This window comes from Nycticebus coucang, chromosome 3, assembly GCF_027406575.1.
Source record: "Nycticebus coucang isolate mNycCou1 chromosome 3, mNycCou1.pri, whole genome shotgun sequence".
In the NCBI taxonomy this organism is placed as follows: Eukaryota; Metazoa; Chordata; class Mammalia; order Primates; family Lorisidae; genus Nycticebus; species Nycticebus coucang.
This window is the reverse complement of record NC_069782.1, coordinates 154,881,495-154,905,362: the sequence shown is the minus strand read 5'-3', so window position 1 is coordinate 154,905,362 and position 23,868 is coordinate 154,881,495. Positions and strand designations below refer to the sequence as shown.

At 45.4% G+C, this 23,868-nt stretch overlaps 1 protein-coding gene across 6 annotated transcripts in view; it reads left to right on the top strand.

Moving 5' to 3' along the window:
* Nucleotides 1–3,804: 3,804 nt before the first annotated feature.
* The window catches only part of C3H10orf90 (chromosome 3 C10orf90 homolog), a 245,919-nt gene continuing 225,855 nt past the window's right edge, over nt 3,805–23,868 (top strand). For all 6 annotated transcript variants that reach the window (XM_053586272.1, XM_053586271.1, XM_053586268.1 and 3 more), the window contains exon 1: nt 3,805–4,386. In XM_053586272.1, the coding sequence (XP_053442247.1) occupies nt 4,147–4,386 (240 nt within the window). In that variant the 5' untranslated portion in view covers nt 3,805–4,146. The remainder of the gene's footprint in view (nt 4,387–23,868) is intronic.

The window sequence follows — 23,868 nt, the reverse complement described above, 5'->3', positions numbered from 1 at the left end:
AGATCTAACTTTTATAGTAGTTGACTGAGTTATTTGCTTTAAGGAAAAAAATGGCAAAGGATTCAGGACGTTGTTTTCTGTAAAGAGTTGATGATAATTAGCAGTGAATGTGGCTTCCATTAATGCCTTCTCCTCTTGGCTGTGAATGTTTTACAACACAATGGATGAGCAAAGAGTGAGAGTGATGTCCTACAAATGACTTTTGTCCATTCAGTCCTCACCCTGGGGGTGCAGCACCACCCTGTCTTTGCTCCAGCCTCAGTGCCGTATCTTGGTCACATTGGTGCAAACTCTCATGGGAAGCGTACTCCATGCTTCCAGTAACTGTCAGGGCACATGTCCCACTGCTGGACAGTGGACTCCCTTTCATCTCTGAACAGCAGGTGCCTAGGACACTGCCTGGCACAAATGTACTTTACATCTGTTTGTTTAGTAAAAGAATGAATTTTTAATGATTAACATAAACTCCTTTGGTTGCAAGTAACAGAAACCCAAATCAAATAGCTTAAGTTTAAAGAAGAAAGTATTATAAAGATGCGGGAGTCTCTCTGAAACCCACATGCATGGTGTGATCTGGGTAGGACCCAGGATTCCAGAACCATCCTATTTCTTCTTTCTGCCTCCCTCTGTGACAGCTGCTGCTTGCACCAGCATTGGCTGAAATGTTCCATCTCATGATGCCACCACAACACTTGCTCACTTCCAGGACCAAGGATCTCCAGGATGGACGTGGATGCCTTGTGTGGGCCAGGTGCTCACCCTGGGCCCAATCAGCTGACACCCAGTACTAAGGTTCTTTGGGGTTGTCTTAGCCCTGACTCCAGCTGTCATTGGCTTGAACAACAGAAATTTCTCACGGATTTTAGGATGAAGGTCTGAGAGAGGGGCACTGGGAGGCCTCCCTTCCTGGATTGCAATTGGCCACCTTCTCCCTGTGTCCTCACAGGCCTTCCCTCCGTGCTCACAGGGGGAGGAAGAGCTCTCTGTTGGCCTTTTGTAAGAACACTAATCCTGGCAGGAAGCTCCACCCCCATGACCTAAATTAACCCTAATTACCTCCCAAGGGGCCCATCTCCTTAACAATCCTCCTTCCTTGGTGTTAAAATGACATGTCTGACAATTTACTGTGTTTAAAATCTTTGCCTTTGGGTGGTGACAATAGCTGTGTCTATTAAGCAAAGTGCCCAAGCACTTTGTGCCAGGGCCATAGTCTTCACAGCTCAGCATTGAAGATGGCACTCTTGTTATTACTATTAAACTGTGGGGAGGGGGGACTGAGGCAAGGGTATATTTGCACCTTGCTTGAGGTTGCTGGGCTGGCACTGTAATCCCCAGAGGGGTCCGAGGTCTCCTGTCTTGTAGACTGTGCTTCAGGACAACATAGTGATGGGACGGTGGTGCCTGTGGCCCTGTGGGGCTTGAAGAACCACAGTTCCAAGGTCAGACGAAAAAGAAGTGAGTCCCCTTCTGCCTCAGTGGCCCAGACAGGAAGGGGCCTCCATCCACAAGGACCAACCTCGTCCTTTCCTGGAGAGAGCCGACGCTGGGGCATGCGGGGCTGCTTCCTGCCGAGGTGTCTGCATACTCTGGAGTCCAGGGGCATCAAAACTGAAGCCAGAGGAGGGAGCTGGTCCATAATCACCTGCTGCTTTATTGTGGGGCTTAGTTCAAGGCTGTCTCTGACTGTCCATCCTGTCGTCGTTCCAGCCCTCCGATCCCCTCACCCAGATTCCCTCTCTCTGGGCCTCCCTCTCCTCCTCCAGTAATGATGGGCACCAACAATCCCAAGGCTTCTGTCCTGCTCTGTTGCCCAAGAATTCTGCAGACTTGCTGGAGACAGCACTACTGCTTTTTCTTGTGGCCATACTGGTCAGTTAAAGTCCAGCCACCAGCCTCGATCCTGGGAGAGGGAAAAGTCACTCAGGGCCTTGATGATCAATTGTGAGAATCTCCGTAATCCCCGCAGACAGTGGCAAGCGCACTCACTGCAGCCAGCCCACCCTCAGGGAGCTTCGCTTGCTGGTCTCAGTGGCCAACGGGCAGTCTCAGGGGCCTCCACTGCCTAGGGCCCTTTAGAAACTGGACTCTCGTTGACAGTTCTGCAGATCCGCTGCACAGGCAGGGACACCAGAGAAAGCGGATTCAAATGGCCACGGGGAAGGGCCTTCACTGCCCCAAACGGGCAGCCAGATTCCCCCTTTCCTTGATGTCCCTGTTAAATTTTAATGCTTTTACTGCTAAAATTTCTTTCTTGGCTTTCTCTATCACAGCTCCCAATCCCAGCTGGCTGTCCCTGGTGCAGCTCCCTGGGAAGTTTCTTGTGTGACTCTCAGGTTTGAATCAGCTGGGACTTGCTGCCCTCAGTGACATTCATGGGAGAACCACAGGTAGCAGTGGGCGGCAGTGTTCGGGGTCGGAGACAGGGAGCCCGACTTCATGGCCGGCATCTGGTCTCGGGTCTGTCATCTTCACACTCAAAGAAGAACGCTGGCCCGAGGTATCTAAGGTCATCTCTGTCCCCGCTGTCATTTTAGTTCTTGCTTCAAAAAACATTTCCCTTGCCTCCCAAGGGAGGAGTTTAGCACTGCACCAAGTCCCAGCCCCACTGAGCAGGATTTGCAAAGGAGGAAGGAGTGTGGGTCCGGGCTAGGACTGCAGCTGTTTTCAGGAAAGTTAAGGAGGCCTTTCTTCATTTAGCCTCGCCATGGCTTTTAAATGAGGCAGGTGAATTAATTATTCAAATGAGTATTGTTGCCAAGAGGAATTTACCTATGGAGAAGAGTCCTGTGTGGACTTGGAACGGGGCCCTGGTACTTATCACCTGATTCCCCTTGGTGCACGGCTCTTGATCCAAGGGTTACGATTTCTGCTTGAAATAACTATGTTAATAAAAATGACACCAAAATGTGAAATAAAAAAGTGTGGACTATATCATGGATCTGCATTTGTAAATGGTCTGAGATTCAGAAATATTAGCATCGTGTGAATCACAATATTATATGTACAGAGAGTCCAAAATAATTTGGGCAGAAAATGTACTTTGCTTTTTTTTTTTATTAAATCATAGCTGTGTACATTGATATGATCATGGGGCATCATACACTAGCTTCATAAACCGTTTGACACATTTTCATCACACTGGTTGACATAGCCTTCCTGGTGTTTTTTTAGTTATTATGCTAAGACATTTACATTCTACATTTACTAAGTTTCACATATATCCTTGTAAGATGCACCGCAGGTGTGATCCCGCCTGTCCCCCTCCCTCCCTTCCCTCTCTCCCTTCCCCATATTCTTAGTGTACTGTACTTTGAAAATGGTGGTACCGTGACTCTGGCACGTGCTGCCCTTTTCTCGCTGCTTTGCTTGACAGATCCTCACAATAACCCTGTGAGAGGCGGGTGGGGTGTTTTTATTCCTGGGAAAACTGAGGCTCGGGCCTTCCCAAGGTTGATGCAGGACCAGGGCCCCCATGAGAGCCAGCGCCCTTTGTGCCCGTCAGCGCGGCACGCCCTTTCCCCCTGCGCACTCGTAGCCATCCTGCTTCTGTGCCGGGAGTTCGCTTTTTCACTGGAGTGTGCCTCTTCTTTGCTGCCCAGCCGAGGACACTCTTTGTGTGGCTGGGCAGTCTGCACTTGTTCCTTTCAGCCCTGCCAAGTAGAAGCAGGAAATCTAAAAAGCAACAATTATTCCTCCTGGTTCCTTTGTACAGAGCCTTGTAAATAATTTACTTGGATTTGAGGGGCTGGAGCCTGAAAAGATACTGAAGCTCTCCGTTAGCAGGCACATTCTGTGTTTAAAACTTGAACACAGTGGGAAAGAGAAATGTTCCTTTGAAATCAGAGACGACTCAGAGTGACCCGAGCTCAGGCATGAGGCTGCAGGCTGGCAGACGGCAGCAAGGAAATTTTTGTTTTGTTTTGTTTTTAGGAGGCACTTTAGGGCAACCTGTGAGCCTTCCACGTCCACATCTTTCACCATTGTAACTGGTATTTGGGAACAACTAGCTCTGGGTTTGGAAAATACTGGGACGGGTCCAAGCTGAGGCACTTCCCAAGTCCTTCCTGCTGCACTCAGTACCTGGGTTAAACAAAGAAAATTGTGTTTGCCAAGCTGGCTAGCTGAAGTGACTCGATTCTGAGTAACATGCAGCACTCTGGAATTCCTACACAAACTCACCAGAAGGGGTATGGTTCCCACCATGCAGAAACGGCTGTGCATCGGACTTTTCAGATAAAAACCTTTAGTACAGAGTTGAAAAACCATGTGATGGTCATGGATTTTGTGAAGAGTAACTGGTTTCCCTCCCAGAGAAGAGCTAAAGTCTGTATCATCCGTCTGTGCCAAGGCTTGAAGACAGCTGAGCAGACCTCCAGCAGATACGAGGTATGTCCGGTGGGCGCCAGGGGCGCACGATGGGCTCACACAGAGAAGGAGCTTTGCTTTTCAGACAGACAGCCCGGGAGTCTTCCCTGCTCTAATAAATTAATCACATCTGTTTGTAGATTTTCCCAAGGGATTTGGAGAAGGCTTTTTCTTTTCTTGATATATTTCAGCTTTTGAAATATAGGGAAAGGAGGAAGCATATCGGATGAATGTAATTTATGCGTGACACATGTCTGCCTTTACAAATCTTTAATGGTGCTCCAAAGACTACCAACTTAGGTAATTTGTATCCACATGTAGAAACTGAAGTATGTTCCTGTGAGTTCAACATGCTTAGCTCTCTAAGTTTGCAATCATCTGTCTTTAAAGGCAATTTCCTATTTGTTTTCTGATGTGTTGTGCAGGGGACTATATCTGACCTGCTTTGATCAGTTTAAAATAGAATGATTCAAGTTAGGCCAGTCAGAAGGGTCTTTTAATTTTTGAGAGTGAGCTCTAATTTTCAAGCAGAGACAACTTTGTGGGGGGAAGAAAGAACTTTGGAGATTTAAAATGTCAACGTGAGATAAACTAATTATTGTGAAGTGTACTTATATTCTGCTTGTAACAGCCACAAGCAGTTATCTTTTTAGAAAATAAACATGCATGAAATCTTATCGGGTCTTATTGTACATGGAATAAATTATGAATGACATTGTAAATTACTCCCATATAGCTCAGTTACTCATCCCTTTTGATAAACGTAACATGCAAATTGCTAATGCTTTATGAAAAGCTAACCTTTCTGAATGTTGATGCATTATTAGGAAAGCCTTTTGTGAATGCTGGCAAATACTCCAGGTCTTTTGTTCCCCACACTGGGCAGAAGGAAACCAGTACAATGTGGAAGGAACAGGTTTTGCAGGGTTCAAAGCTGGTTTCTTCAGTTCCAGCCCTAAGAGTGTGAATTTCCATGTTCACAACAGAGATGTAAAGGGCAAAGAAATAATGGTGTTAATTAAATTCAGTAATAGTTGTTCATTACTTCATTGCCCAATCAACCAGAGCAAAAGGTGTGCAATTAGAATATAATTGAAAGAAATCAGAGATGTTATTATTCACAAGTAATTAATCGGATAGGGACAGAATTTCATCATTGTTTAATTTTCATTGACGTTATTTTCCAGTGCTCCAGAGAGAGAAAAACTTGCTGAATTATATTATATATTTTCTAGAAGTGTTCGTGGCTCCATTTTAGATCCTATGTGGCAAGCAGCAGCTCTTGTGTTCCTATTGTTTTCATGCATTTCCATCTATTCCTGTCTTCTGATGAGACAATGAGAAAAAGTGCATCTTTGCAGGAAGTTATAAAAAACAAACAGACTGACGGTGACAGTCACCTTTTGGTGTGTGTTGCACAGTCCCCCACTGCCATTTGCTGCCATCAGCTGAGCTGCTAAGGTTAAAATGAGGGCCAGAAATGCATCCCCACCCTCCGCAATCAGTCCGATGGGCTGGTTGGGGCTCACTGGGCCCATAACCGCAGAAGTGGCCCAGGCAAGGCATTTGTCCTTGGCTCAAGGGCAGGACGAGTTTACAAACCATCACAAGGGTCCTGTACTTCCTCTCCCTCTCGATTTCAAGTTCCACTCTTGACTTTTAGTAGCAAACACTTCAGAATTTAAATTATTCTGCATACATTGAACTATTCTTCATATTATTCCCACTAGAGCATGTCAGCACCATTTGGATTAGGAAACCCAGGAAGAAGGAAACCTCCTTGCTCTGTTTCCCAAGCTACAGTGGTGAGGGAGCCTCCGGCTCCTGCTGTTGAACTCAGCCCAGTGACTCCTCTTCCATCAACTCCAAAGCCACTGGTTCACCTGCCCCCAGGCTCTGACCATAAAGTGCCCAATGGGCTGAAAAATGAGAAGGGTTCCAGGGATGAACTCTCAAAGCACAAAGGCACTGGCTTAAAGAAACTGGAGGATTCTACAGTGAAAGTGAATTTTGCAGATTTTGTTTCCATAAAAACCTTATGGATTTTAAGTTCATCCCACAAAGACCTGTAAATGTGTTGAGTCAAGTATGAGTTCTCCAGACTAGGATTGTTCTAAAATTATTGACTCAGTCCTGAGCCGTGTTAATGCTTGGAGAAGCCACCTCTCTCTAGAGCAAGCAGTGACCTGGTGTAACTCCAGTCCAGGGAGGCTCCAGCCATGCTCATTCCCTTACTTAGGCTGCCTTCTAATATGAGCCATGGGCAGAACCCGTCGTGCTGAAAGGTGACTAGGGTCAGATGCAGACGGCAGTCAGGGTGCCAAAGATCCTTGGGTTCATATTTGCAAAGTCTTGAATCCTGCTGACTCTAAAATGTCCAGACTATTAGAAGCACAGTGTGATGAGGGGACGTCTTCCCTTTGTTTGTTTGTTTTTGATAAATTTTAGACAGCAACTTAGCCATAACTGTACATTGAGACGGACCCATGTTTAAGCTCTGCCTGTGGTCCACATTGCAAGTGTGGACACAAACTGAGACTCCCTATGTGACATAGGTCAGATGGTTTCACCAACTTTCAGAAGGGAAGCCACGCAGAATTCATATCTCCCAGGGTTTGGATGTGAGTAGGCATCTCCCTAATTAATTATTGAGACCTTTTTGATGACAGGTGCAGGCTGAGGGGCATGAGCTGAGGCTTTCCCATCTGTCTTCTGACAGGTGACAGTTTCTAATACATTTAATCATTAGATAAGCCAAGAAAAGTTTTTGTATTTGGAAATCACTACTTGGCCGTGTCTCTCGATATTTTTCAAAACCTCCATCATCATTTCCATCTCCCTTTCCTACTCATTTAGTTTTTAAAAATTAGATGTAGCCAGTAGCACTCAATTCTGGTGGGGTATGAGAATTATGCCTACAGCCCAGCCAAGGCCACTGGGACTCAGTGGGCCCAGAGCAATGCGGAGGCGTCAGCAGCGAACAAACAGCAAGGCTTGGCAGGCCACTCTCTCCTCTCGCCTTCTGCTCCCCGTCATACTCATGCTTTCCTCTACCTTCTTGAGCCGTTTTAAGGTCCTTGTCTGCTTCTTTCATCATTGTCTCTGTTAGGAGGTTTGACAGTGAAGTAACCAAACCTGTACCAGGTGCCTACATTGGTAGCACGGTACAAACAGCTTGGTAAGGTTTCATAACCTTGGCGTAACAGTGTCTCAGACCTGTCAATGTCAAGGTGTGGTGGTGTCTTGCTGAGAGGCATCATTATTCTTGTGTGTTGTTGTGAGAATGTCAGAGCTTAATTTAGAGCAACAAACACACAATTAAGTTATTGTTAAACTTGGCAAGAGTGGAAGAGATCAAGAACATGTTAGTCCAAGTTTATGGGGATAATGTCACGAAGAAATCATCAGTGTACAAATGGATTAAACACTTTTTGGAGAGGAGAGAAAGTAGCTGAGAAGCAACTGATGAGGACAGGTCAGGGAGGCCAGTAACAAGCAAAATGAATGAAAATATTGCCAAAGTTTATTGAATTGTGTGTCAAAATCATCGGCTGACTATAAGAAGTAGAGCAGACCAAGTAAAAAAGGATAGGGAAACAGGAAAATCTTAACTAAAAATTTGACATGAGAATGGTAGGTGAAAAAACCGGTCCTAAAGGAGCTCTCTGATGAACAAAGCAAAGGAGAGTGAATTGCCTGGATGTTTTGGGGAGGCAGGATGATGTTACCCCTGGCGATGGAATCTGGGGTATCAATCTGACCCTGAAACAAAGCACCAAAGTGCACAACCGAGGTCAGCCGGTTCTCCGCAACCAAAAAAGTCAAAGCAATATTGCTAAACTTTTTTGACATCCGAGAGACTATTCATTATGAATTTGAGTTAATTGGACAGTTATCAAGTTTCTATTTGGAAGTGCTGAAAAGGCTGCATAAAAATGTTAGACGAAAATGGCCTGATCTTTTCGCCAACTATTCATGGCTCTTTTATCAGGACAGTGCACCAGCACACACGACGCTATCTGTGAGGGAGTTTTTAGCCAATAAATAAATAACTGCATTGGAACACCCTCCCTGCTCACCTGATCTGACCCCCCATGACTTTTTTTATTTACCTGAAGACAGGAAATAGTGAAAGGAAGACATTTTGATGACATTCAGGACATCAAGGTAACACAACAATCGCTCTGATGGCCATTCCAGAAAAAGAATCCCAAAATTGCTTTGAAGGCTGGACTAAGCCTTAGCATCCGCACATAGCTTCCCAAGGGGCGTGCTTTGAAGGTGACCACAGCAATATTCAGCAATGAGGTGGCAGATAGCACTTTTTCTAGGATAAATTTGAGAACTTAATTGTCAGACCTTGTATTTCCTCATGTGTTTATACTGATTGGTTTTCTCCTGTTTACGGGTCATGTTTTCTTCTTTGCATACCAAGTCATTTTCAAATTGAATTTCGGATATTATGGATTTCACATTGCTGGGAGCTTGATTTTGCTAGGTTACTTGAAAACAGCTCAATCCCTTTGAGGGTTAAAGATTTGTGGTGTTAGGTCTAAAGAGCTCTGGGGGTAGTAAGTGATGTCTGGAGGCAGTTTGGTTGTGACCACTTGGGAAAAGATGCTGGTGGCGTCTCCTTAGTGGGGGAGCCTGGGAGGCTGCTATCATCCCACAATGCCCAAGACAGTGCCCCAGGCCCAGAAAAGAGTTGTCTAGCCTAAAATTTCCATAGTATAGAGGCTGAGAAACTCTGATCTAGGGCTAGTTTATCCCACTATTAAGACATGGCCCATCTGAGGACCCCACCTGATGTTTCATGTGTGACAAGCTCCTTGCACTCAGGCTGGTGAGGTACAAACTGCTTCCATGGGAGGCCCTGGGATTGTCTGACCTACCAATTCCTGGGCGTTCTTTTCTTGGTTTCTGGTGTTAGTATCAGCCAGAGACTTCAGGGTCTCCTGCCAGCTACTGTAACACTCTTTCCTGGCAGTTCCCAAACTTCAGAAATTCCAGCTCCGGTAGCCTCTCTGAGCTCTCCCTCCTCAGCCCAGGGAGACCCCAGGCTCTCAAGATGCCCTTGCCGAGCTGTGACCCAGACATCACCTCCAGTGGGCATGACTGTCAGAGGCACCCTCTCATTTCCCTCTCTCAGGGGTCACTTGCTGTCCACTGTCTGGACAATGTCTTTTCATAGCTTGTGTTTGCTCACTCCATCCTGGCCAGAAGTAGGGCTCACGAGTGGTTTTGCTGACCCACCAGACTTGAAAAACTGTGCCTTGGGCTTTGATGAACATTTTCAAGTCTTGTCAAATAAAAGCACTAAAGTTTAAGTGCTTGGGCTTCAGGATAACTTGATTCTGGGAATAAAGAGGTCAGTGAAACCAAAGACAAGGTAAAACAAACATTCCCTTTCTTCTCACAGTTATCAAAAAGTGCAAAACAAGTTTACCTCTTTCCAAACCAAGCTGAAGAGCGTGAGCCAGATCAAAGTCTTTGGAGTCACTTTTCTTCCAGAAGTCCTGGCCTCCACACAATCTTTTTGCTGGGATAGCTGGTGGCTCTGGCCACAGTGAAAGCGCTAGGCCTGTGGAAGGAGGAGGCCTCAGAAAAGGCTGTTTCACAAAAGACAACAAATACTCCAATGAGCTCTGCACTCTACTTGCAGACCGGGAGCCCCTACCTCATCCCTGAGCCTTGTGTGCTGTCTGGGTGCAAGCTCAGCACTCCTCCTAGAAGCCTCAGCAGCTCGGCCTCCTTTGGCAGTGGCTAGAGGCCTCCAAATGTAGGAAGTGGGAACCTAAGAGGAGAAGGGGAAGTGGAGCACCTGAACTTGAGTCCCAGTGCTGTCCACTCACCATGTTTTTCCACCCCCTCCCTGTACCCGCCAGTGGGATGCTGGCCTCAGTGGCAAGGTCGGATAGTGACTTGGTGGGTCAGAGGCTGGGAGTCAGTTCTGTTGTGTCAGGAGGCACATGTGGTGATAGAGGTCTCCAGTCTAACTGCACCGTGCAGTGTTGTTATATGTGAAGTGAGTTGACCCTGGGCATTTGCAGCCAAGGCTTGGGAGCTGTATCTGACATCATGCTGGTGGGGAGTCTATGTCTGTATTTCAGCCAAAGCAAAGAAGGGAATGGCAGATGGAAAGTGGGGTTGTGGTTAAGAGTGGGGCCCTGGATGGGGAGTCTTTGGGGTCTTGCTAGCTGAGTGACTGGCAACTTTTTTGACTTCTTTGGGCCTAGTTTCCTCAGCTGTGTCCATGAAAACAATGATAATATCAACCTACATATTTGCTGTGGTGGGGGTTAAAAGAGATGTACAAAAGTTCTGAGCCTTGGGGCTGGCATGGAGGCAGCTCCCCATGAAAGTGTCTTATCATGTTGTCAAGTTCCAGCAGGCCTTTTCTTGCCATCTCCAACCTGCCACGGATCTGCGGCCCTCAGGTCCAGCTAAATTATAACCAGAGTGCCATGGGCATTGCCCCTGGGCAAGCAGCCTTGTTAAGTTGGAGTGAAATACTCCCCTTCTCTCTTTCCCCACACTAAAATGTCAGGTATTAGACATTCTACACTCTTGACATGGAGGATCCCCGTACCCCAAAGAATTCAGAGATGAATCATTAAGTTGGCAGGAGCTGAATGCAGAGCTCCCACTCAGAGCCCACCCGGCATCAGCTGCAAATTGTATCATTAACAAGACACTCTTGAGAATACAGATTCACACACATTGGATTCCTCCGTGATAAATCCCGGGTCAAAGCAGAGAGCTCTAACAGGGAGGTTTTGCTGGACCTCCCTGGAAACACCTTCAGGGATCTAGAAGGGGCTTCCGCATCTCATAGGGGGTCACATGGCCTCGCACCCTCGCATACTTTAGAATCTTCAGGGGAACTTTCTGAGAACACAGACTCCTGAGCCCTGGGAAAGGTGGGGTCTGGAAATCTATGCTTTTAACAGGAAAACCTGCTGACTCTGATATAAGTCTGAAACCCTGAGCCAGAAGTTCCAGAGCAATATTTTCCAACTGATGAACCTAAAAGAAAAAATGACAAGGAAGTCAGTGTGAGCCGCCCACGTTACCAAAGCTGGTGTGGGAAGGGGTGTGGGGTGGACCCGGGGGTCAGGGATGAGCGTGTCAAAGCCGGGACCACCGTACAAGGAGGGCTGGGAGCTAGGGGGACAAAGGAGGCTGGTGTCAGCTGGCTCCTGAATTGCCTCATTGATGCTCTCGCCACAGCTGTGGGCAGCACACGAGCCCTATTCTTCTAAGGAGGAAATTCTGTGAGGCCCAGAGGGACAGTGTGGGCTGTGCAGTGACGCTGCTGGGAGCAGCAGGAGGAGGACCTCACGCTCCTGATGTTACTGTGAGGTTGGGGCTTCTCTGTGGTGCTGGGGGCAGGGGCACGTCTCCTGACAGTAGTAGCTGGTGCCCAGGGACTCAGAGCCACGTGCAGCAAAAGTCAGCTGTGCCTCCGACTCCTTGTTTCTCTCTATTGTTCAACATCCTCCCTGCCCACGGCTCTCTCCTGGGCACCTGTCACAGTGCCAAGACACCCGTGTCCTCCCCTCCTGTTTTTCCTGTCCTCACTCTTCCTCCTCTGCTGGTGGTGTAGATGGATTAAAAAGGAAACACTTGGCTGGGTTGTTTTAAAAATATGTGTTAAGGACCGACTGTGTGCCAGGAATTGTGCTTGGTGCTAAAGACACAAAAATCAAAAAAGCTTGCCATCTGACGGAGGATGCAGCCAGCCCGTGAGTGCCAGGCAGGCGTCTACACAGAGCTGCAGGCCCAGAGAACACAGGACTGTGCACAGAAAGCGGCCCTGGGGCGTGCTGTCCACGGAAGACCAGGAAGTTTCCAGGCCTGGGGGAGAGTGGAGAGCGCAGCCACTGGGCTGAGGAGTGGGGGTGGCAGCCAGAACTCTGTAGGGCAGGGTGTGGTTCCTAACAGGAGGGAGCCAGGCAGACAAAGGGCTCCAGGAGGTTGCTTCAGGTCTCCTCAAGTCTAGCTGAAATTAATGTGTGCTGTGTAGGGAGAGGCTCTGTGAGACCAGGCAAAGGCAGCTGGCAAGGAAAGAATAGCTCCCAGGAGGTGTGAGAAGAGAAGTCCTCAGCCCATCCAGGCACCTACCTGCCCTGCCCTTGGGAGTGTGGCGCCCCCGTGAACACAAGGACGAAGGAAGGGCCAGGCCTCGGCGTGTGGCCAAGCTAGCCTGAGCATAAAGGCTACTCAAGACCTGTCCATGACAATTTTAAAAAACAGCTATTGAGAGAATCAAGCTGTTCTTTAAGCAGTTTAACTGGAGGTCACACTATATTGTACATTTTTTTTATCTGTGGGGAAAAGGAAACAGAAGGAGCTCTTGGGATTGAAGGCACATAGGTGGGAGTGTCCATCTGGGAGCTCCGTGAGGACTGCAGCCCGTGGACTCACCACAAGGATATTGTGAGTTATGTTATGAATGAATGAAGGAAAGTGTAGAAGTGTGTTGAGGTGAACACTAGAGGCCAGGGGGAGTGACGGGTGATACAAGAGATCTTCCTCTGATTCACTACTTACATTAGACTTCTTTACACACCAACTTGTTCAACGATCCATGGACAGACAGGTGGAAGGACCAACAGCAGCTCTAGTTTGCCCAAGTGAAACTGCAAAACGGAAGCCACTTGTTTATTATTCTTGTCACTAATCACATTCCAAATAGTGAAACTGTTTCATTTCCTCTCTGTGAGTCTAATTTATATCTTTTATCCTTCAAGAAAGGACTTCAAGACAGCTCCAAAAATGAGTATCTCGCAAAATACCCAGGATTTGGGACAATAGTGCATTAGAAAAACAAACAGAGCAGAAGGTAAAGAGAGAAATACTTTCTCTAAGTAGACAGCAAACTGCTGGCCACTTTGGGTCTAAGGCAGGAAGCCACTTCCAGCAAAGCAGCCTGCAGCCAGGAGCAAGTGCATTCACACCCAGGGGCTGTCTGGACAGGGCTTAGGTGCCTCTGATTCAGCCCTCTATTTACAGGAAGTTCAAGAATGTGTTTTAGTTGCAGGTGTGCTCAACTCCTCACCAATGTGTTCTAGATACTGCTGGCTTCTTGGGTGGTTGCTGGGGTTGCCCTGTAGGCCCCAGGCAGCCTGCTCAGTGGTGATGGCCTTGGGCAAGCGTGTGGGTAGGACTGGAACCTTGGGTGTGCCCAGGAGGGGCCCAGCACTTCCCAGGAAAGGTGCAGTGCACACAAATCCTCACTACTGTTTGAGAGGAAGGAAGCTTTGCCAAACACAAAGTCTCTCCATGAAATAGTTCCACAATAACAGCTGCTTTTTCAGATTGGCCATGCCATTTATGGGGACCATTGCAAAATGAAAATCTGGATCCCTTTGTTTAAAAACCACAAAAAAAAGTCATTAATGGTACTAGAATGTAAATTCTTTACATATTTTCTGTGCACTTTCTCTTGATTTTTGTGCTATCTTTAATTTGCTGTTTAATGTTGGTTTAAGCAAAGAGAAAATTTAAAAAATTAAGTTATCAAGAATTTTACTGTTTATATTGTACAGTTTTAACACAAATATAACTGCATGTAAATCACATGTGTACTAACCAAAATGATACAGTTCTAGGTTTTTATTTTTATTTTATTTTTATTTTTCGAGACAGAGTCTCACTATGTCACCCTCGGTAGAGTGCTATGGCATCATAGCTCACAGCAACCTCAAACTCCTGGACTTAAGCAATTTTCTTGCCTCAGCCTCCCAATAGCTGGGACTACAGGTGCCTACCACAACGCCCAGGCTATTTTTTTGTTGTAATTGGCTCCGGCCGTGTTTGAACCCTCCAGCCTTGGTATATGTGGCTGGCACCATAACGACTGTGCTGTGGGTGCCGAGCCAAATTCCTGGTTTTTAGCTCATGCATGTAAGTATGCATTTCATATAATCCAGAATAGTGAAAATCCTGCAAAAGTCAACTCAACCGTTTTCATTTCCTTTCTTGACATAGTCACATTTTACCAATACCCTCTGCCTTTGGCTTACTGATGAGTGAGGAAGGAAGGTAGGTGGGGTTGCCTGTCCCCTCTGTGTCATCACTCCAGCTTAAGTCGGATAGTGGCTAATGCACAGCAGTCACACAAGCGAGGAAGGGTCAGTAGGGGACTTGGTTGCCGCTGCTTTCTTTCTGCATCTGAAGTCAGTGTGGCTCCAGGGGAGGCCTGCAGCCTGAACCGGGCCTGGATTGCTGCAATCTCTGATAGAAGTTCCATCTCTGATAGAATTTAATGAGTTCCTTATTATGGATGGGCAAAGAGAGTGATTTCTTAAGACGGAATCTACTTCTGGTGAAGGTGCTTGCATAGGGAGAAATGACAATAAAGGGTTTTAAATACTCCATAAACTTAATTGATCGAATAGCCACAGCGTTTGAAAGCATTGACTCCGATTTTGAATGTTCCACGGCAGGTAAGACGCTATCAGACAGCACAGGCCACAGAGAAATCTTTGGTGAAAGGAAGAGTCACTTATGGCCGCAAACTTCATTGCTGTCTTAATTTAAAGAAATTGCCACAGCCGCACCAATCTCCAGCAACGACCACCCTGGTCAGTTGGCACCATCAACATGGAGGAAGGACCCCCATCAACAAAAATATTGCAACTTGCCAAATGCTCAGATGACTGGTAGCATTTTTTTTTTAGCAACACATATTTAAAAAAATTATGTATATACATTTTTTGACGTAATGCTCTTGCGTACGTAATAGACCACAGTATAGTATAAACGTAACTTTTATATACACTGAGAAACCAAAAATAATCGTGTTGTTTTATTGTGATATTTATTTGGGGAGGATGGTCTGTAACCAAACCCACAATATCTCCAAGGTAAGCCTGTGAGGAGAAAATGTTGCAAATAATAAGAAACATAATAGAACATGCTGAAAGGAATTCTTAAGGAATCAAGGGAAAGCTACCTCTTTGATATACAAAATAGCTCAGCTACATTTGACTTTGTAACAGGGTAATTAACATGCCAGTATTTTGGAGTCATTCTCTCCCCCTGGCTGATGTTTGCATAGAAATCTCCTGCCAGGTGCTTCCTCCTCTCTACTCTGGTTTATACTGGAAACAGGGGGCCGAAGTCACCCTGGGGGAAAATGAAGAGTGAAATCTCTGCAGACCAGCTCTCATCAGACAGCCAGGGGAGCCTGTCTTCCTCCCATGTCCCCCAAGAGGAGAGATGATATATCACTTTACATCCTGATTCATCTCACTTTCAAATCAGAACCCCACCAGACACCACCCTTGTAGGGGAGAGGGAAGGAGAAACGGAGAGCTGGAACGGTGGCATCCTCATCCATCTCCTGACAAGGGAACAATCCCACCGTTTGCAATCAGATAAGGGATATTATCTCAGTAATAGAAGGCAATTGAGAATCTAAATGAAAAATCTAATGCTTTTCATGCTGATTTATTTTAGATTAGAAAAAGTTAAACCAGATGTAAACACAAGAGATGACGCATGAAAAGGGAATTGTCATAGAGGGATGAGTCTCAGTTTTGAGTTATTATAGGTGTAGGGTTGCAGAAAATACACTGTTGATCTGTAAACTGGTCTGACATTAATTATTGTTGCAGAAGAGTTCAGCAGATTGAACAAAAACATGGATCGCTGGCAAAGATCAATCGTGCATCCAGGTTAGCGAATGTAGACCGTACCATACCTGGGAGAGTCTGCACTGACCGAGCAGCAAGCAGCGTGGAACCTGGGGCCTGCACAGGCTGTCTGCTCTCTGATGGAACCTCCCAAGTCCCCAGAGAAGGCATTTGAGCAGTAGTATCTACCATCCTAAAGAGAAGACACAGAAAAAATCTGCCCCATTTCAGCTCCCTGGGACACAATGAGATTGGATGCCTCTATTTTCTCTGCAAACAGTGTGCATGTCCAGAAAGGCAAAGTTAGAGGAGGGATCCTAGGAGCAGATTTCTGATTAGACCTGGAAATTTCCAGCTGTTTTCTCCCTTTTCTTCTTTCTTGGGGCAGATGACATTTCAGTCCCTGATCAGTGCTTCACAGAGTTCAGGAGCCGCCTTGAACTTCCCTAGTCTTCCACTCCTATATACCCACAGACGCACACTCATGTATATGCACACATGTAGCTCACATGCACACACACACGTACACACAGACACTATTTGGAGCAGGGAAGGTCCAAGCACTTAGTACATGGGATCGAAAGTGGGAGAATTTGAATCAAGCTAAGTCTGAGTCCTGGCCCTGAAATTTAGTCACTCTAGGTAAGACCCAGGAAAATTGCCTAATCACTTCATATCCTAATGTCCTTACCTATAAAAAGCAGGAGAATGTCTGTTTTATAGGGTTCGATGTAAGGACCAGATGGGGGCCGTGTTGTGCCAAGCGTTCCTCAGACGTCCACAGTACTGGCTGACGGTCCTCCATCAGGGCGATGAGTCAACTCTCGGGACTGAGTTTGATTCCACAACAGGTTTTTGGATTTTAAAAAGATAATATTGCTCAATATCTCCTGTAGGATCCAAGATGCACTCTGTAATTTAGCTCTAATTAAAAAATGTATGAATATCCACACTCAGTGGAATAAATTAATATCATAAATAGCCTCAGGTTAGTTCAGGTAAAGTTTTGATATCAGATTAGTTTGCTACCGACCCAGGAGAAAAACAGTTGGATTACAGAGGTTGATGCACTTTGGCGTGGCAGGTGGGAGATTACAGATCCATAGTGAGTACTCGGATATCTTCAAGGGGAGTCCGGATACAAGAAAAACAGCAGCTTATTTGCTCATAGGAGCCAAACTGTTACTGTGGGACTTGGGAGAATCAAGTAAGAGAATGTGAAAGTTGTTTTGCAAAGTACTTTGTGTTACACAGATGGACGGGTCTGCTGTTGCTGTACCTGTGGTGCCCAATCAAAGCTGGCTGGAGCCCCACTTCTGGCTGACGGAATCCATAGGTCAATTTGATATTGATATTTCTGTTGTCCTAGTAGACAGCAGGCTTGACCACACAAGCATCCCCTGTGAGATGGCAGGTGGCGAGGTGGAGAGGGAGGATGGCTGGCCAGGCTCAGGATGGCTGCTGGGTGTGACAGGCTTACTGGTTTTTTGTTCTTGAGCACTGAGGTTTCTTACTTTCTCTGGGGAGTAGTTTAATTATGTAAAAGAAAAATCTGTGTATCCCGGCTGCCTCTCAGGGACTTAGGAGAATCAAAAATGAGGTAATCGTACAAAGGAGCCTGGCACACTGCGGCACCCGCACTCCTGTGGGGTGTCCTGATCTTCTTAGGGTGCTTGGCCCTGGGCACAGTTTTCTCTTTCCCAGGGTGATCCTCAATGCCTGGGGTCCAAACTGGGGGGCCTTGACTCACTTAATAGGTATGTGTGACTTTGGAAGAGTTACCCACCCTCTCTGTTCCACAGTGCCCACATCTGTACTATGGAAATAACAACTGGAATGCCCCTTGCTGGAGGGTCCTGGGACACAATAATAGTTCTGGGTCATTATCAGGTGAACCCAGACTTAAACTAGACACACAAGCAGCTGGGAACATGGATGAAAAATGGGGTCTTTTTTTTTGGAGACAAAGTCCCACTCTGTTACCTTGGATAGAATGCTATGGAATCATAACCTTGAACTCTTGGGCTTCAGCAACTCTCTTGCCTCAGCCTCCCGAGTAGCTGAGACTACAGGCATGCACAACCATGACTGGCTCGTTTTCCCTATTTTTATTTATTTATTTATTTATTTTTTATTAAATCATAGCCGTGTACATTAATGCGATCACGGGGCACCATGCACTGGTTTTATATAACATTTGACACATTTTCATCACACTGATTAACATAGCCTTCCTGGCATTTTCTTAGTTATTGTGTTAAGACATTTATATTCTACATTTAGTAAGTTTCACATGTACCCTTGTAAGATGCACCGTAGGTGTAATCCCACCAATCACCCTCCCTCTGTGATTGTGTCTCAGTGGAGACAATGGGCAACCTTGCCTGGTTCCTGATCTGAGTGGAAATGATTTCAATTTAACTCCATTCAATACGATATTGGCTGTGGGTTTGCTGTTGATGGCCTCTATGAGTTTAAGAAATGTTCCTTCTATACCAATTTTCTTAAGTGTTCTGATCATGAAGAGATGCTGGATATTATCAAAAGCTTTTTCTGCATCAATTGAGAGAATCATGTGGTCTTTGTTTTTTAATTTGTTTATGCGCTAAATTATACTTATAGATTTACATATATTGAACCAGCCTTGAGATCCTGGGATAAAACCACCTTGGTCATGATGTATAATTTGATTGATGTGTTGCTGGATTCTGTTTGTTAGGATCTTGTTGAATATTTTTGCATCTATTCATTAGTGATATTGGTCTATAATATTCTTTTCTTGTTGGGTCTTTTCCTGGTTTGGGGCTCACGGTGATGTTCTCTTCATAGAACGTGTTGGGTAGTATTCGTTCTTTTTCTATACTTTGGAACAGGTTGAGTAATATAGGTACTAATTCCTCTTTAAAGGTTTGGTAGAATTCTGATGTGAAGCCATCAGGTACTGGGCTTTTCTTTTTAGGGAGATTTTGTATGGTTGATGCTATTTCAGAACTTGATATGGGCATGTTCAACATTTCCGCTTGATTCTGGCTAAGTCTTAGAAGGTGACGTGCTTCCAAGTATTGGTCAATTTCCTTCAGATTTTCATATTTCTGAGAATAAAGTTTCTCGTAATATTCATTAAGGATTTTTTGAATTTCTGAGGAGTCTGTTATTTCATCTGTCGTTTCTGATTGATGAAATTAGAGATTTTATTCTTCTTTACCTGGTCAGGTTAGCCAAAGGTTTATCTATTTTGTTGACCTTTTCAATAAACCAACTTTTTGATTTATTGATCTGTTGTATAATTCTTTGTTTTCCATTTCATTAAATTCTGCTCTAATTTTGATTATTTCTTTTCTTCTACTGGGTTTGGGGTTAGAATGTTCTTCCTTTTCCAGTTGCTTGAGATGTCCCATTAAGTTGTTAACTTCCTGTCTTTCCGTTTTCTTGAGGAAGGCTTGCAGGGCTATAAATTTCCCTCTTGCGACTGCTTTTTTGGTATCCCAGAGGTTCTGAGAATTCGTTTCTTCATTGTGGTTTGTTCTAAAAATTTGGCAATTTCCTTCTTAATCTCATCTCTGACCCAGCTATCATTCAGCATAAGGTTATTTAACTTCCATGTTTTTGTATGAGTGTGCAGATTCCTGTTGATAGTGAGAACTTTTATTCCATGGTGGTCCGAGAAGATGCAAGGAATAATTTCTATTCCTTTAAATTTACTGAGGTTAGACTTGTGACCTAAGATGTGATGGATTTTGGAGTATGTTCTGTGGGCTGATGAGAAGTATGTGTATTCAGTTTTGTTGGGATGAAATGTTCTGTAGATGTCTGCTAAATCCAAATGTTGGATGGTTAGGTTTAAATCTAAAATTTCTTTGCTCAGCTTCTTCTTGAAGGATCTATCCGACACTGCCAAAGGAGTGTTAAAATCTCTGACTATTATGGAGCTAGAGGAGATCAAGTTGCTCATGTCTGTTAGAGTTTCTCTTATAAATTGAGGCACATTCTTGTTGGGTGCATAAATATTAATAATTGGAATCTTATCATATTGAGTAGTACCCTTAACAAATATGAAGTGACCATTCTTATCCTCCCTTAAATTTTGTTGGTTTAAAGCCTATTGTATCTGCAAATAGAATTACAACACCTGCTTTTTTCCGATTACCATTTGCCTGAAATATGGGCGGCTATCCTTTCACCCTGAGTCTATGTTTATCTTTTAAGGTAAGATGAGATTCTTGTATTCAGCAAATATCTGGCCTGAGTTTTTGAATCCAGTCAGCTAACCTGTGCCTCTTTAGAGGACAGTTTAAGCCATTCCCATTAATGGAGACTATTGATAAGTCTGGTAAAATTTTGGGTATCGAGTTTTTCGAAAGTCCAGTGGACATTTTTAATCCTTTCACCACTGTGGAAGTTGAAGTTTGATCAAAAGTTTCTGAGTGAGTTTACTTTTATGGTACAGGATTGGGCTGGTCATTATGGAGGATAGGTCTGAGAATATCCTAAAGAGCTGGTTTGGTTATGGCAAATTTTTTCAACATATGAATGTCATTAAAGTATTTAATTTCTCCATCATAAATGAAACTCAGTTTAGCTCGATACAGGATCCTTGGTTGAAAGTTATTTTGTTTTAGGAGATTAAAAGTCAATGACTACCCTCTTCTGGCTTGAAAAGTCTCAGCAGAGAGATCTGCAGTCATTCTAATATTCTTCCCTTTGTAGGTTATGGTTGTCTTACATCTGCCTCTTTCAGAATTTTCCCCTTCATATTAACTTCAGTGAAGTTAATTATGATGTGCCTGGGGGATGTCTTATTCAGGTTGAGTCATGCTGGGGTTCTGAAACTGTCTGCTATCTGAATTTCAGAATCTCTTGGCATGTCTGGAAAATTCTCTTTTATAATTTCATGGAGAAGAGCCTCCGTGTTTTGCAAAGCCACTTCATTGCTTTCAGGGATTACAATGAGGCAGATGTTAGTCTTCTTTGAATTATCCCAGAGCTCTCTGAGGGAATGATCTGTTTTTGCTCTCCATTTCTCTTCCTCTTTGAGAGTTTGGAGAGTTCAAAAGCTTTGTCTTCAATGTCAGAAATCTTTTCTTTTGCTTGCTCCACTCTGTTACTTAGGGATCTACTGTATTTTTCAGATCTTCGAGGGCTGCAAATTCTTGCTTCAATATGTCAAAATCTTTGGTGGTTTTGTCTTTAAATTTATTGAATTTTTGAGACAACTTTTGAATTGCTCCTTGAATTTCTAATTCCAACTTTTGAATTGCTCCTCGAATTTCTAATTCCAACTTTTCCTCCATTCTATTAATCTTGTTTGCGATCCATATTCTGAATTCAATTTCTGACATTCGGCCATCTGTTTATGAATGGTATCTTCAGTTACATCTGCCATATTTTTCTTGTGGTGGGGGGGTGTTGCTCTATTCTGGTTGTTCATGTTACTAGAGTTTTTTTTTTGCTGATTCCACCCCATGATTATTTTACACTGTTTGACTAGATGAGTGGATAAAGAAAAGTTGGGTTTGGGACTCCAGGAGTAGTGATTAACTAGCCCTCTGCCCCAAAGCTGGGACTGGTGTCTGTACCTTTTCCCCTGGAGCTTTGCCGAGGACCCGTACAGTGCTACGGCCTAAGCAACTGTGGACCTGCTTGGTGCGGTGGGGCTAAGTGGCTCTGTCTTGTTTTTAGCTGGACTCTGTATGACCCTAGTGAAACAGTTACTTTGGGTTGAATTCTCAGCTGTGGAGAAATACCAGCAATTAAGTCACCTCGCCTCCCACAGGCAACAATTGGAATCGGAAAATCAAACCTTCCTACAACCGTACACCCAGGGTACCACTTGGATAGTCCTTGGGCGATTGGCTCAGTTCAAAAGGTCAAAATCAAAAAAAAAAAAAGGTCAAAATCAATTGTGTCAGTCAGCACCTGTCTCAGGTGGGAGAGTTTAAAGGGGGTCTGCTGACAACTCAAATATGACTTGCTCCAGTGCTCCATGAGGTCAGGAGGACCCACTAGCAAATAGATTAGTCTGGGAAGGTTGATGCCTCCTTCCCCACCTTGAACCTCTGTCACACCCAGTCACCACTGATAACCCTGCAGGGCTGTGACCCAGTTGCCTCCAATGAACAGATACTCCAGGGTTTGAACCTGCCTGAATCACAAGGAGATCTATGTCTCCTCAGCCAGGCCACTGTTCTCTGCCACTATCCAGCAGGGGCAGGTGAGGCCTGGCAACCTTGGGTATTTAACAGAGGCTGGGGCTGTTCATTCAGTTCCAGCCCGCCCCTGATTGATGTCACTGACAGAACATAACAACTTTGCGGAATTTGTTTCTGTCCCTGCTAAATTCCCCTGCAGAAGAGAAGCTGTTTTGAGTTCACAGAACCTGTGCCTCAGGACTTGTCTGTGCTGCTGTCCAGTCTCAGCTCCAGTTTGTATTCGCAGCACGGTTACCTGTCAATTCCAGCCTCTGCCTGCCCTCCTTTGTTTGGCTGATGATCCCCTGGGGGCCGGGTGCATCTTAGGCTCAGTAAAGCAGTTGTCTGGGTCAGCCATGCCCTGGGAATCAGCCAGCTCTGCACGTGTGTTTTCTAGTCCCCGCACTTTGCCCAGGCTGGTACCGCCTCAGGCAAACCTTTACTCAACCTTTACTCACGGGGCCTGCATTTCCATCCCAGATCTGTTCTGCTGGTGGTTGCCATGAGAAGATGCCCAGCCTCTTCTGGTTGCCCAGAGAGACAGGGGGTGTGACTCCAGAATATCCAGGGGTGAGCCCTATTGTTGCCGAAAACGGATGTTGCTTTGTGCCTCAGGGCACCGCAGCTCCTGTGTGGTTCCCTCTCAGCCGCTTATCCTCTCCTCACTCCTGTGCCGCAGAATCAGCACTGACCAGCAGAAGTCCAGGCCCTGTCCATGCCTCCTGAGAAAACACCCAAGAATCTGGACTCTTGGGGGACAGGACTCTAGACCTCAGAGTCAGAGTGGAGGGGAGTGCTGGGAGCTCAGAATTGCAGGTAGAGAATATATACAGTTTTACACAGTTTTATGCCTGGAAGGAGAATGCCATGGCACCTAGTAGAGGAAATAGGTCCAGTTTTTAGAGGGTCTCTCCTGTGGAGTATAATGGGAGGCTTTTGAACTCTGCTCATTTGTTTACAGGGAACTCCGAGCCATTCTCATGGGGGAAGGGGCTCCCGTCTGCTTGGTGATGGATTTGTACCTTTTGTTTATATCCTTGGGGTCGCAGCTCACCTCAGCAGGGTTGATGTGCTTTCTTCAACCTTCTCTCTTGGCACAGCTCTAATCCACCAGGTTACTTGCTAAATTTCTGTCCTTTAATTCTCCTTCTGGACGGGAGCCTCTGTGGAAAGCTGGCTTCAGTCTGCCATCTTGTCTCACCTCAGGTGACAGTCTTTCTGTGCTTTTATAGTTGAAGCCTTTCCAGGATCTTCACCTACAGACTCTGAACGTCAGTCTTCACCGGGAGAGGGGCAGCGATCGCCCTCGGATGGCCGGGAAGGTGCAGGTACACCAGCTCCACGGCTGGAGCGCCCTGCCGTGCCATTGGGCTTGGGCTCCGGCTTGGCTCCAGCTCCCCGTTTTCCCTATTTTTATTAGAGACCAGGTCTCACTCTTACTCGAGCTCTCAAACTCGTGAGCTCAAGAAATCCATCTGCCTTGGTCTCCCAGAGTGCTAGGATTACAGGTGTGAGTCACACACCTGGCCAAAAAATGGGGTATTAAATCTTTTCTTCATTGTGTGACTTTGGTGAATCACTTGCTTCCTTTCACTAAATAACACCCTAGGGGCTTCAGAGACTCAAGGCAGGCATTGCCTTGAAAGACTGAGTTAGGAGTCACTTAATGGTCA